The following is a 14,656-nucleotide window of genomic DNA, read 5'->3' as shown; positions in this document are numbered from 1 at the left end:
GCATTATTCAGGTCACTGTATAACCAAAAAATAAGAAATTTGAAAAGCTTAAGGAATACATAGAGTGGGAGATGTGGTAACTGAACAGTATGTATGGGTATGGATACATATGTAGAAAATAGAGATATTGAAAAACATTCCCGATACTTATTAAAATGTTAATCATAGCTACCTCAACATGTCTCTCTCTGCAGAAGAGAGAGTGTGTGAAGCCTTTAAAATCACAATCACCGCCATCTGAAGGCCTCTTTTAATGTGATAACAAAGCTAAAAGGAGAAATAATATCTCACTGTGTAAAGCATACCTGCTTGAAAAAAGTCAGGAAAAGGCTGACCCTCTGTGGCAGTACAGACTGGGTACAGCAAGGTCCATACAAAAACAACTAAGGGACAATATTCCTCAGTATGGCTTGAGCTAGTGATGTTAGTAAGTAGATTAGTATATGGTTCTTGGAAAATATATGTTTACTTTGAATTTTTGCGGTTTTCGAGAAAAAGAAAACAATACAGCACAGCTTATGTGGGTTGACGTGTTATCTGAAACTGACGGCAATAACGGGCCAAAAAGGAAGGTAAAATTCCGCACAGCCCCACACTACATTATACGTTCAGTTCTTGGATAGAGTGACAAAAACAATACTTTACCATTGGGAAAACAGATTTGTTTTACGATAGTATGGGGCAGTACGGAAATTTTACTAAAAGGAATATTTCTGTGATGTTTTGCTTTCTTGGCGAAGTTGATGGTCGAACCTCACAAATCTGCCGCATTTGAGTCTTAACACAAATTGAAAACCCGGCATTTGAAAGGTAATTTAATTTTACATCTGACCGATTTTTAAACAATATAACCTAATCAAGATAACGCCACTAATTACGTCTATTCTTCTTCGATGAAAAGCGCTACGTTTCGGTTGTCTGCACAAGAAACAATACTTTCGAACACTGCGTACACGGGGGATTACATGATTGACAGTCGGATTGACAGGCCTGCGTGAAGTTACGCATGCTCTCTTTCTCTTTTCTAGCTTATTTGCATTTTCCCGTGCGACGTTTTTCAATGGGCGCGATTCTGTAATGTTTGTGCGGTTGTGAATAAAAGGGATAGGATTCTAAAGAAATTTTGGTGCTGCGTCGCTAGGAGAGTATAAAAGGGTAATTTAGTATCATCAACTGAGATGCAACTCAGTTGATAATACTGAATTACAATTTTGTGTGGTTATGTTAGGATGATTGTCCGGAAATTGTTGAATTTTTTGCCGGCGTGTTTGATTAGTGACTGTTTTGTTCGTAGTGTTTTAAGTTAGCCATCAGGTTATCTTAAAATAGGGGTTTTAAGTCTTGTCAAATGAAGTTATCGTAGAATAAGGGTTTTAAGTTTTGTCAAATGAAATAAATGAGTTTAAAATAGACTTTATCTTACTAGCGCAACCCTCTCATCGATTTGCGGTGGAATCCCTGTGGAATTCACAACATAAAAACGCGCGATTAGCGCTGCTCCAGGAACATTAGTCCAGAACAACCAGCTGATTCAGTGAATAACAAATATTTTGCGTAGAAAAGTGGCTGAAACTAGAATTCAGTCACCATTTTCACGCTCGCCATTTTAAGTTCTAAGCTGGTGCGGTGCTGAAAGAATGTAGACCATATTTGTGGAAAACTGTCTTACTCACCTGGTCGCCGTGATTTCGGGAATTTCCCGTTTTAGGTGCGCCACCATAGCATCTCCGCAAAGCCTCTGGTCGAACTTGACCTTTTTGCCATCTGGGGCAAGAGTTGGGTTTTGAGTTACTTGCGCAATGTCGTCCACCCAAACGAATGTTCGGTAGGGCTTCGCGCCCGGTAGCCCGCCTGCAATTTGTGAGTCCTGTGAACTAACTTGTGCATTGGGGTCAAAAATAGGCCCGATGGCTCCTACGCTGTGATCACCAGACATTTCAAGATTTGTTTGTACAGATGAAACAAGCTGTTGTAGGGAGCAAAAAGAACTTCCCTCGTTCATCTGAAAAGTAGTGCCACTTAGAGAAACACTCCTATGCTGGTATCAAATGTAACGTCAACGTCATATCCGAAATGATGATTACTGGAGGTGTGACATTTCTAATTTTTCTTTTTTCATAATTAAATGAATTTAGGATCCAAGGCTTTGCACGAGCTGGTTAACATTCTTGAGATTTTATAAAATTACACGTCAGTCATTTCCTATTCGATGAATGGATTTTATGAATATAATTTGCTTCCGTACGCCAAGTCAGAGTTACGAGCTTGTAACTCTAGGAAATCGTTGTCACTTGCAGTTAATTTCTAACAAAGAGGTGAGGCACAACAGAGAAAGACCTTTTCTTTTAATTTAATTTCACTGCGGGACGTGTGCTATGAATCTTTCACAAGGTTCCTGTTTGCTGTTAAAATTATAGAAAGCTCGAAGTACAATTGGCGATAAATTGTCGAAAAATTCAAGGGAACTATAACTGCCAGTCTCGTGGAAGGAAAACCTCTCTTTCAACGCTACGATGCGTGTAAACAAGTTTTCCTGGTATAGATTTCTTTCCTGGTGTCTTGTAATTTGCATCCTTCAACCCGCATCAGGTAGGTATCAGGCTTCTTTCCAAGAACACTTACTCAAACGCCATTGTGGTCATTATGTGAAAAGTGTTCGTATTCCACTGCTTCTTCTGCGATCTACAGGGGCGCAAATTATTTTGATCGAGAAAACAAAGGACAAAATGCATTGAGCGGCCCGCCAACTTCATGCAACCCAAGCTTCTTTTTGAAGGGAGAAAAAGAGGCGCAAGGTCATCTTCATTAATCGTAGACGAGCAGATGCGCACAAGCTTAAAACCGGGTTGGCTGCTTATGAATTAGCCGCAGTTGTTAGCTTCGGGCGAATGAAGATGCTAGTGTTAACCTTAAGCCGGAAAATCAGGTTCTTCGTTATCGCTGATGATTTATCAGTGCTTTCTTATTCGCCAGTGCTTTCTTATTCGCAAGTCCTTTCAAAATGAAATTACGTGTCAGTTTTTCCAAAAAAGGCTATCACTGGACTGTAGATGCGATTTAAACTGATAAAGCAGTGTTCCTTATTAAGTACTGCTCTTTCAGCTATGTCAATGATCGTTTGCTGCGCAAATTTCGTGTTTTAGAATAAGAATATATCTCGTTCCCCCTTCTAGGTCCCGGACTACCAAAACGGTCAAGAAGATCTCAAAAGGGTGTTGGATTTTTTGGCTAACGGTTAAAATTTTTTCCCATATACGGCTAATGGTTAATCTCTCTCCATTGCTGTCCCAGGATTTTTTTTGTGTGCGGTCAACTTTTTTTTTATACGATTAACGGTTAAAATTCGTCAATTTTTACACCTAAAGGCAAAATTTTGTGGCCGTTTTACGGCTAACGGTTACCCCATTGAGACCCTCGGTCAATGTTGTCTTATTTAATGACATACTTCTTCTACAGTTGTTAGTCTCAATCCGGACGCGATAGAACACTTTGTGCTGGACGTTCAAGCGCTTTATTTTACAGCCCGATCTGCCATTGAGGACAGTACTTCAACTCCAGAAAGACTAACCGGCCTTTGGACTAAGTTGGAAGCCGCTGTAATGAATTTAAGAAAAATCCAATGGCATCTTATAACCACGAAACCCTGTGCTGAGGACATTTTGGCCCCATTAGTTCAAAGTCTGTCGACCATAGAAATAAGGATTGGTAAAGTTATTGAGCAGTACAGCTGCCTTGTTCCTTTTCTAAGGGAGCAGTTGTGTTACCGGGCACCTGTGACCTCAACGGAATGGGTTGGTAGACCATCCTACGTAATTACGAAGGAGCAGTTGGAAGTGATGCGGTCCTATGTTTGTCATGGGTAGAAATAGCGAAAGCATTAGGTGAGCCGAAAATAATTTCATAATAAAGAAAATGCTCACGCGGAGTCATTCGTATTTTTTCTTTTTTTTTTTTGTCATGCCCCTTTTTTCGAGAATGGATGTGTTCTCTTTTATTTTAATTCATATTTTAAAAAGTTTTTGAACATCGATATGGCTGCTTTATATTGGCCACAGGTTGATCTATGTTTCATATTCGCCGTTATCGTGCTATAAAGGGTGTCTCACGATTTTACCTGTAATACTTTTCGCAGGGGTCTCGATTTCAACAATATGGAGACGTCGCATCTATCATGAAATGGAAAGAAGAAAGCATTATGGAAGAAGGAAGCTAGGTATGCAAGAGCTGATAGATATAGTGGCTGAAATAAAGTCCAGAAGTGTGAATGCGGGCATCATTATGATCGAGGGTGAATTAGCGGCTCGATCCCTCTACGCTAGAAGATCTGCCATCGCAGAGGCATTAGTTCGCCATGATCCTATAGGTGCAGGCCTGCGGTGGAGAAATTTGACCCCAAGAGTTACTTATAGCGTTCCAGGTAATTTTACGTTCTGAGTTATAAAACTTTGAACCGCAAATCATAGATTTGAATAGATGTGATCAAGTGTGCTGCTTATTTCCATATTGCACCGCATGAAGTATGTGTCGCTAAGAGAATTTTTGCAGGTTTTGATGTCCATTTTTTACACGTCGACCTTAACAGAAAAGGAGCTCATGTCCGTCCAACATTACCATATCTTGAGTATGACTTTGGATATTCGTTCTCGAATAGAGCCAATTACTTTCATCATAAAATAACAAATGATCAAACCCAGGATCGTTGACTTATTAGTGTTTGAAATATATATTGTAGGCCCAAACAGCCTGTGGCACTTGGATGGCAATCACAAGCTGATACGGTAAGTAACAGACCTTAAAAAAAATACCATAAATACATTGTTTTTAGATTGCCTGCACTGTTCTACAATAATGCTTGAGGAAAATTAAAAATGATCAGAGCGGAAGACATTTACGTTCCTCATCAACAGCATTTTTTAACATGCTGTAATTCGTCTGTATTCGGGAATTAATACCTGTTACTTCCTTTAATGTATCTATGGAATTCAGTAGAGGAAAAATGCACCATATTCTACTCTTCCCCACTCATAATGTGAGTACCGTGTGAAAGGTGTTTTAAAACTCTTTTCTCAGATGGAGGTTGGTCGTGCACGGAGGAGTAGACGGATATTCGAGGCTTGTTGTATTCCTCCGCTGTTCCAGCAATAATAGGGCAGCAACAGTGGCCAATTTATTCTTAGGCGCCACAACTGAATTCTGTTGGCCATCACGGGTGAGGACAGATAAGGGTGGAGAGAATGCGGAAGTTGCGCGCCTTATGGTTGAAAAACGAGGAGAAGGTCGCGGCAGCATTTTGCAAGGTAGTTCAGTCCATAACCAGAGGATAGAGAGGCTGTGGAGAGACATGCGGAAAATGGTCACGGAGTATTTCCGACTCCTCTTCTATTTCTTAGAGAGGAACAATCTTCTGAATCCGAACGACGAACTGGATCTGGCAGCTCTACATTATGTATTTATTCCACGGATTAATGAAAATCTAGAAAAGTTTAAGGTGTCCTGGAACAATCATAAGCTATCTACTGAAAAAAAAAGACTCCAAATCAGTTGTACATTCTAGGAATGCTTAATTTGTTTGGATCAGAATATACAGCAGTAAAGGACTTCTTCGAAAGCAACGTCATAGACTCCAACTATTACGGCGTAGAGGAACCGGATGTCATTGATGCAGCGTCAGAGGTGGAGGAGGCTGTCGTGGTGCCTGAAACAATGCAAAACCTTTCTAACGCGAGCTTGCAGGAGTTGCAGCTACAAGTGAATCCGTTGGAGCGGGACACCAACCACGGCATCTCGCTTTACATTCGAGCAAAAGAATTCCTCTCGCAGCAAAATTAGCAATCGGTGAGCACGAGTTTTTTTCGCTGATGAGGGTAAAGCACGCAAAAAGTCTTCAAACCGGTTGTGCAGACCAAGCAATGTGGTCTACGATGTTGTTTTCGATGATGTCCTTTGCCGCAGTTTATTTCGGTATTTCAACACATTAGGGCAGAGTGTGCAATGGTTTTACACGAGAACAAGGCGGAAATACGGACTGAAGGCGGAGCAACCAAACTTTGTTTGTGTGTGCGTTTTATTTATTTATTTTTTATTTTAGGCTCTACTTTTTAAGCAACGAACTTTTAAGCGCATTATTTTTTTCCTTTTCATGATTTGTTTTGTCTTTCGCGTACGCCTTATGCGATCGATTTCATGTTATGATAATGCCGTGCGATATATTTTGAAACCCAGACGCCAAAATATAAGAAAACGTAATAATACTTGAATAATATATCTTTAATTCGATTTTTGACAGATAGGAAAAGTGCCCCCACGGGACTCAACAGTCTTTCTTTGTAGCAGGCCACACGAACTGAGAAGTAGATTCTTAGTGTCCTTGGGGTATTCTACTGACAGAGGGTCGGTTTGAATGAATTGGCCTTTACTGAAGCCGAACTGAAGTTTAACTTAATCTTAAGTGGCTTTGTTTCACGTTCATTTACAAAAAAAATGTCCTTTACCGCAGTTTATTTCGGTATTTCAACACATTAGGGCAGAGTGTGCAATGGTTTTACTCGAGAACAAGGCGGAAATACGGACTGAAGGCGGAGCAACCAAACTTTGTTTGTGTGTGCGTTTTATTTATTTATTTTTTATTTTAGGCTCTACTTTTTAAGCAACGAACTTTTAAGCGCATTATTTTTTTCCTTTTCATGATTTGTTTTGTCTTTCGCGTACGCCTTATGGATAACATTACACCGATAACTAACTATCCAAAGGACTACGAATGTCAAGTATGGTAAGGATAGTTCATCTTTCTTTTTTTTCTCAAAAATATGGAAAATTTAATTTCCGAAAAACTCAAATCCAACCATACGTTGTGTCTTTCATCTCCTATTGCTCAAACTACTGAACAGTATGCGACAATGCCACCAAAGAAAGCGTTCTTTATGTGCAGTAGTAGCTTTCGGTAGAAAGAGTCCGATTGATTGTGAGTCAAATTGTAACAAATTCAGTAGGTCTCACCGATTTACGCTTATTTCTCTACATGCCGTGTTAACTATTTTTAAGTTCGCTCCGTGTTCCACATGCCTAGGATTAGACTTTTACTGGTTTAACCCCATCTTACAACACGCCCGACCTACAACGTCAGTTCATTCAAAAAACGTGAGAGTATTTCCCACTATAGCAGCTTACAGACCACGCTGATTGTTTCGCGTTTACATGACAGGACGGATAATGCATGCACTGTAAGTACCTCCCGTTGTTCCATACAAAGCCTTAGAAAAGTTTTCTAAGGCTTTGTATGGGACAACGGGAGGTACTTACAGTCCACGCGTTTTTCCGTCCTGTCATGATGCTGGCGTTGGCTAGCGCGAGGCAAGCTTACGGGTGAACTCATGCATGCATATATCAGGTTTCTCAGAGCGTCATAAAATTATCTTTAGTACAGCAACCAACCAACCGATAGCATAGAAACAGTGAAAAAAAATTTAGTCTTTTGATTGGACTCTTGAGCGCGGGAAAAAAAACCATAAAAATTTAAATGCATGGAATTTAGAACGCCATCAGTTCAAGCCACTCCCCTAAACCTCGTACGGGTAAAGGTAGATTTTTGAGGAATCTTTCGATTGAGTTTCAAAAGTAATCTGGGATCTGGGATTGTTTTGGGTCCGAATTCCCTTCGCGATTTTCATAAATGACACGCACACCATCGTCTCAGCCAACCCTATTCAAAACTAAACCTATTCACGAGTCGGTCGCATTTTCCCGCGTTTCCGGTAGTTTTATTTTTTTCTTTGCGTCCTCTGATTAACTCTCGTGAATTCCTTTGATTCTCTTTTGCGAAAACTCAGAGCAGTCGAAATCCATGTTCTCTTTGAGCTTTAGTGATACCCTGATGCTGGAGCCAATTATTTTGCCGGACTGCGGCCACACGTTCTGCAAAACTTGTATTAGTAGGGTGCAACAAAACCCAACTACCAGCCATTGCCCCCTTTGTAAAAAGCCTATATGGAGCTCCACACAACTGAAGACAAACTTCACCCTCAAAAAGCTTGTAGAGAAGATCGAGGTAAAATGTACAGCGTGCAACGAGAGGGGGAGCATCGAAGTGGTAGCACGGCACACCTGCCCCGATGCCCTCGTATCCTGTTCTAATAGGGCTGCCAACGCAGCATTAAAAGAAAGGATGAGCCGACCCATAAGGAGGAATGCCTCTACGCAGTCATCTCGTGTGAACAATGCCACCAGAATACCACCGTGGCCAACAAGGAACTTCATCTTGAAAAGACTTGCATAAGGGGAGAAATCCGTTGCCCTCTAAAATGCAGGAAGCGTCCGAGAAGGTGTGGTCACAAAGCGTTGTACATTATCATTTCAAACTTAAAATGAAATTCTCTTTACGTGCGTAAAAGAAAGCATCTGGTGTGGGTATGCAGTTTCTTATATTAGGTCTTTTATATTTGATTTTTTAAGCCCATGTAGACCATACTAGCATGTACGACTTTGAAAATTGTCACTGAGTTCAAGGTTTTCTTTATCTTTCCCAAGTGTACTCAAAGCTTACTGTATATAATTTTTATAGAAATATCATCTTTAAATATATAAATCTCGTGAACTTTGGAAAGCTTCCCTTCAATTTGCTCCTCCGTCCAAGATTAAAATTGATCCAAAATTAGCCCCAAAAGTTTACTTTGCGACTCAAACGCAGTGTTATTGGGAAAATATCCATGACTTGGCTGGTCTTATTATAATCCTTGTCACTTTCAAGAATCAACAGCAAATAATGAAATAAACAAATACAAAATATGAGTTGAGCTGAACAGTTGCGAGTTCTTTTCCTCGTTAGTAGATACATTCATGTAGCTTTAACCTTTTGTTTACTCTTAGGATGGAGTTGCAAACCCATCTGCTTGTCTGCGAGGAGAGGCAGCGACAATGTAGAGTCAATGGATGCCATTTTGCTGGGAATTTTAAGGAGATGGAGCAACATAACAAGGACCAAGCAGAAAAGCACGTGTCACTGCTGACAGAGATGGGTGAAAAGCTCTTAGACGTATTACTTAAAAAGGTAAGGCTGACCGAGGCCAATGCTCCTTAATGTTTTCCCCTTCCGATCTTTAATTGTTACTTAATAGCTAGTGTGCACGTCGCTGCGTGTCCACAGATTTTTTAACAGTTCTACAAAACTTTTAACAGATTTCTGCTTTAAAAATCATCAGTCGAGACTGAAAAAGTTGACTGAGTAGATGGTCCTCTTGTTTCCTTTAGAATACGATCTCACAAGGATGATATAAAAATATACTATTTGAGGCAGATTTGGGGATGAAGTGCGGGGGAGGGGGAGTGGTCGAACATTTTTTTAACGCTGTTCAGCTTACAATAATCGCCCAGTGAATTTTCCTTTCACTTTACTCATTATGACGCTGATTTGATTTCCAACACAACAGGACACGAATGACTTGACCAAGACAAAAATGGCATTCGGAGGTTTCTGTTTAACTTCAAACAAATGGAAGCAGATATGCTACAAGCCGGAAACACTGCAGAACCGATGGCCAGCGGAGTTTACGAATTTGAAGAGTGTAGTTGGAGGATGCTGCTGTACGTACGTCGCACAAAGTGCAAGTTATTCTTGCAGTTGCACCGAGCCGTTCATCCTGTACGAGCTTCATTCAGGTAAATCATATCACCCCCTTGATTACGGATTGGTTACTCTTGCTAAACCCTATACCTATAAGGTTAACCTGTACAAGCTATCAACCTTCTACAAAATGAATCGGCTGAATCAAAATAACGCATGCTTAGTAACTCTAATCGGTCATATCTGAGTAGGTAGCTACAAAAACCTAAGAATCTGTAAAGGGAAATAACTAAAACTTCTTTCTCTTTGTTTTTCCTCTTTTCTGTTGTGTTGTTGGTGTTTTTGGGTTTTTTTTATGTTTTTTCGGGTGTGTGTGTTTGTGTGTGACTGTAAATATATGAAAATCATATATGTGAACTGCGGTTAAAGAAGTGAAAATGAAAGAGAACATCGCAGTAATAAATACTTCTCAAGCAGCAGTGAAAAAAAGACCTAAGTAGTGCTCATTACTGCGATGTTCGCTTTCATTTTCACTGTCTGTGTGTGTGTTGAGATGAGAAAAAAAAATTAACCTCTTAAAAATTTGTTTTAGAATTGTCATCGGGCTGGCAAACCCAGTAGTCATTGAGCTGGAGCCAGATCTTCGCCTGCGGGAAGGGGAGACCTTCGGGACTGAGGTTGCCCTGGCAAAACTGGAACGAGAGGCAGAAAAGAACTCCGGCTGGCTTTTTATGGAAATATTTATTGAAAGGTTTTCTTTTTCTTTGTAAATGTTTAGTCGTGAAGTGAAGATATGACACACTGTTACCTTAAGTTGAGTGACTGCGATGCAGTGTTCTCTCAGACTGATGTACATCAAAATGAAAGCTTTTTCTATGACCGTCCGCATCGTTAGAGTGAATATTTCTGAACCAGCGAAATAGTATATTGTGAATTTTCTAATTAGCTAGGAATAACCTTTTTTGTGTGACCGACAAAGAATCCTCAGATAACGTTTAATATCTCCACGTAGCTATACGAGTATGACGTTAACGAGAAAAGAAAAAAAATACAGCGCACGTGAAAACACTGCATCATAACCATAAACATGGTTTAGTTATTCTTCTTTTTGTAATAAATAAAGAGACAGTTTCGTTGAGATGGTCAAACTATACGTTAGGCTAAAAGAGTTTCATTGCCTTTTTAAAATTGCTTGAGCCAAATTTGAATCATAGGCTGACGACTTTTGACGTTGTGTTAAAAGTATAAATAAGATAGACAAGACCATAGCTGTGGCGTAACAGATAATTTCATTCTTTTTTGGGCGTTTCCCCGATCCGTTCGCATTTTTCAATTTAGTTCCTTTCGGTTTTATATTAGCATCGTTTTAAAAAGCTTTTATTTACCTTTTTCTCATACATTTAATGCAAGAAGATCAAGTTTTTTGTTTTTAATCGGATGTGATTAGTCATGTGCACAACATTTAGTGAATAATAAATTGTTGCGGCAGAATGGCTGTGGAATCTTTTGGTTTGGTTTCATCTTACTTTACAAGTTTCCTTGCTCTTAAACTTCCCTTTACGAAAAAATATCTACCACTGTAAACTTTTTTTTTCCCTCAAATGTTGCTGATTTTCTCTATAAGGTGGCTTTCCGGTTCTACTAGCATGTTATTAAAGCACGAGCTGATTATTGTCGTATGTTGTAACGTTAAAACATTCATGAAAATTTTGTTATAACTTTTCCAGAGATACTTTCATTTGGAGAATCCGTCAGATATTGTACGATAACCTAACAAACTGTGATGATAGTGTCAAAATTTTGCCAAAATCGCCATGAATACCAAAACAGGGCTTTGTTCATTTATTGCGAGGAAGTAGAGAAATGCTTCCTTAATTTGGTCTTAATCAATACCCTTATGCTAATGGTACATTTTTTAATTGTACAATATACACGAAGTTAAAGGAGAAGACTAACTGCAGTCTTTTTTATTGATATACAGTTTTTATTACCTATCTAGAACTATCCTAACCTTGTACCGTGAGAAGTCTGGGTAGGAGAGTACTCTGCGGTTATCAGAGTCGGCGATTGAGAAAATTATCAGGCTCCGGCAATGAGACAAATTTCGGACTCGACGATTGTAACGAATAATTTAAGGACTCGAGCATTAATAGTAAATACAGACATGGGAAATAATATCAGGCTCGGAAAATAATATCAGACACGGGAAATAGCAGACAATGAGGAGGTCTGAAAGAGGCCAACAATAACGGACCCTGTTAATTGATTTCCGACACGAAAATTAATTTTTCGATAGGGAAAATACCCAGACTGAATTTTGAACGGTATGTTACGGCATACATTTGAGGCAATTGTAGCATTTGAGCTGGTTGGATCATTTGAGGCAATTCAGTCATTTGAGCTGGTCGAGTTATTTTTAGGCAATTCAGTCATTTGAGCCAGTTGGGTCATTTAAGGCAATTCAGTCATTTGAGCTGGTTGGGTCATTTGAGGCAATTCAGTCATTTGAGCTGGTTGGGTCATTTGAGGCAATTCAGTCACTGGAGCTGGTTGGATCATTTGAGGCAATTGTGGCATTTGAGCTGGTTGGATCATTTGGGGCAATTCAGTCATTTGAGCTGCTTGGATAAATTGAGGCAATTCAGTCATTTTAGCTGGTTAAGTCATTTGAGGCAATTCAGTCATTTCAGCTGCTTGGGTCATTTAAGGCAATTTAGTCATTTGAGCTGGTTGAGTCACTTGAGGCGATTCAGTCATTTGAGCCAATTGGGTCATTTGAGGCAATTGTGGCATTTGAGCTAGTTGGATCATTTGAGGCAATTTGGTCATTTGAGCTGGCTGGATCATTTGAGGCAATTCAGTAATTTGAGCTGGTTGGGTCATTTGAGGCAATTCAGTCACTGGAGCTGGTTGGATCATTTGAGACAATTGTGGCATTCGAGCTGGTTGGGTTATTTGGGGCAATTCAATCATTTGAGCTGGTTGAATCATTTGAGGCAATTCAGTCATTTGAGCCGCTTGGATTATTTGAGGTAATTCAGTCAATTTAGCTGGTTGAGTCATTTGAGGCAATTCAGTCATTTGAGCCAGTTGGGTCATTTCAGGCAACTGAGGTATTTGAGGCGGCTGGATCATTTGAGGCAATTCAGTCATTTGAGCTGCTTAGGTCATTTGAGGCAATTTAGTCATTTGAGCAGCTTGGGTCATTTGAGGCAATTTAGTCATTTGTGCTGGTTGAGTCTTTTGAGGCAATTCAGACATTTGAGCTCGTTGGGTCATTTGAGGCAATTCAGGCATTTGAGTCAGTTGGGTCATTTGAGGCAATTCAGTAATTTAAGCTGGTCGAGTTATTTGAAGCAATTCAGTCATTTGAGCCAGTTGGGTCATTTGAGGCAATTCAGTCATTTGAGCTGGTTGGGTCATTTGAGGCAATTCAGTCATTTGAGCTGCTTGGGTCATTCGAGGCAATTCAGTCATTTGAGCTGCTTGGGTCATTTGAGGCAATTTTGTCATTTGAACTGGTTGAGTCATTTGAGGTAATTCAGACATTTGAGCTGGTTGGATCATTTGAGGCAATTGTGGCATTTGAGCTGGTTTGATCATTTAAGGCAATTCAGTCATTTGAGCTGGTTGAGTCATTTGAGGCAATTCAGCCATTTGAGCCAGTTGGGTCATTTGAGGCAATTCAGTCATTTGAGCTGGTTGGATCATTTGAGGCAATTCAGTCATTTGGGCCAGTTGGGTCACTTGAGGCAATTCGGTCATTTGAGCTGGTTGGACCATTTGAGGCAATTTAGTCATTTGAACTGGTTGAGTCATTTGAGGTAATTCAGACATTTGAGCTGGTTGGATCGTTTGAGGCAATTCAGTCATTTAAGCTGGTCGAGTTATTTGAGGCAATTCAGCCATTTGAGCCAGTTGGGTCATTTGAGGCAATTCAGTCATTTGAGCTGGTTGGGTCATTTGAGGCAATTCATTCATTTGAGCTGCTTGGGTCATTTGAGGCAATTCATTCATTTGAGCTGCTTGGGTCATTTGAGGCAATTTAGTCATTTGAACTGGTTGAGTCATTTGAGGTAATTCAGACATTTGAGCTGGTTGGATCATTTGAGGCAATAGTGGCATTTGAGCTGGTTGGATCATTTAAGGCAATTCAGTCATTTGAGCTGGTTGAGTCATTTGGGGCAATTCAGTCATTTGAGCCAGTTGGGTCATTTGAGGCAATTCAGTCATTTGAGCTGGTTGGATCATTTGAGGCAATTCAGTCATTTGGGCCAGTTGGGTCATTTGAGGCAATTCGGTCATTTGAGCTGGTTGGATCATTTGAGGCAATTTAGTCATTTGAACTGGTTGAGTCATTTGAGGTAATTTAGACATTTGAGCTGGTTGGATCATTTGAGGCAATTGTGGCATTTGAGCTGGTTGGATCATTTAAGGCAATTCAGTCATTTGAGCTGGTTGAGTTATTTGAGGCAATTCAGTCATTTGAGCCAGTTGGGTCATTTGAGGCAATTCAGTCATTTGAGCTGGTTGGATCGTTTGAGTCAATTCAGTCATTTGAGCCAGTTGGGTCATTTGAGCTGGTTGGATCATTTGAGGCAATTCAGTCATTTGAGCCAGTTGGGTCATTTGAGGCTGCTGGGTCATTTGAGGCAATTCAATCATTTGAGCTGGTTGGGTCATTTGAGGCAATTCAGTCATTTGAGCCAGTTGGGTCATTTGAGGCAATTGTGACATTTTAGCTGGTTGGATCATTTGAGGCAATTCAATCATTTGAGCTGGTTGGGTCATTTGAGGCAATTCAGTTATTTGAGCCAGTTGGGTCATTTGAGGCAATTCAGTCATTGGAGCTGGTTGGATCATTTGAGGCAATTCAGACATTTGAGCTGGTTGGGTCATTTGAGGCAATTGAGGTATTTGATGCGGCTGGATCATTTGAGGCAATTTAGTCATTTGAGCTGCTTGGGTCATTTGAGGCAATCCAGTCATATGAGCTGCTTTGGTCATATGAGGCATTAGACTGAATTGTTTGACAAGTGTATTTGATTAATGAGTTGGAAATACACAGAAATTTTGAGTTTGAGTTAAAAAATTCTAGTT

At 40.0% G+C, this 14,656-nt stretch overlaps 2 protein-coding genes, 1 long non-coding RNA gene and 2 pseudogenes across 3 annotated transcripts in view; 4 read left to right on the top strand and 1 right to left on the bottom strand.

Moving 5' to 3' along the window:
* Positions 1-2,354: 2,354 nt before the first annotated feature.
* Positions 2,355-3,863, top strand: LOC149035281 (uncharacterized). Its single transcript, XM_089192493.1, has 2 exons — positions 2,355-2,589; positions 3,457-3,863. The coding sequence occupies exons 1-2, from the start codon at positions 2,514-2,516 to the stop codon at positions 3,861-3,863; spliced, it is 483 nt and encodes a 160-aa protein (XP_089048619.1). The 5' UTR covers positions 2,355-2,513.
* Positions 3,864-3,894: 31 nt separating this feature from the next.
* Positions 3,895-5,574, top strand: LOC149035280 (uncharacterized). The gene is made up of 3 exons (XM_089192307.1): positions 3,895-4,417; positions 4,733-4,778; positions 5,071-5,574. The coding sequence occupies exons 1-3, from the start codon at positions 4,177-4,179 to the stop codon at positions 5,552-5,554; spliced, it is 771 nt and encodes a 256-aa protein (XP_089048433.1). The 5' UTR covers positions 3,895-4,176; the 3' UTR covers positions 5,555-5,574.
* A 1,061-nt stretch (positions 5,575-6,635) lies between these two features.
* On the top strand, positions 6,636-10,322 carry LOC149035279 (TNF receptor-associated factor 5-like; annotated as a pseudogene).
* Positions 10,323-14,027: 3,705 nt separating this feature from the next.
* The window catches only part of LOC149035278 (uncharacterized), a 1,378-nt gene continuing 749 nt past the window's right edge, over positions 14,028-14,656 (top strand). The window contains exon 1 of the long non-coding RNA XR_016182540.1: positions 14,028-14,469. This is a non-coding gene — a long non-coding RNA (uncharacterized LOC149035278). The remainder of the gene's footprint in view (positions 14,470-14,656) is intronic.
* LOC149035277 (uncharacterized) overlaps positions 14,578-14,656 on the bottom strand; it is a 3,899-nt pseudogene continuing 3,820 nt past the window's right edge.

This window comes from Pocillopora damicornis, chromosome 13 (assembly GCF_964200805.1).
Source record: "Pocillopora damicornis chromosome 13, jaPocDami1.2, whole genome shotgun sequence".
Lineage (NCBI taxonomy): Eukaryota > Metazoa > Cnidaria > Anthozoa > Scleractinia > Pocilloporidae > Pocillopora > Pocillopora damicornis.
This window is presented reverse-complemented; position numbering and strand designations above follow the sequence as displayed.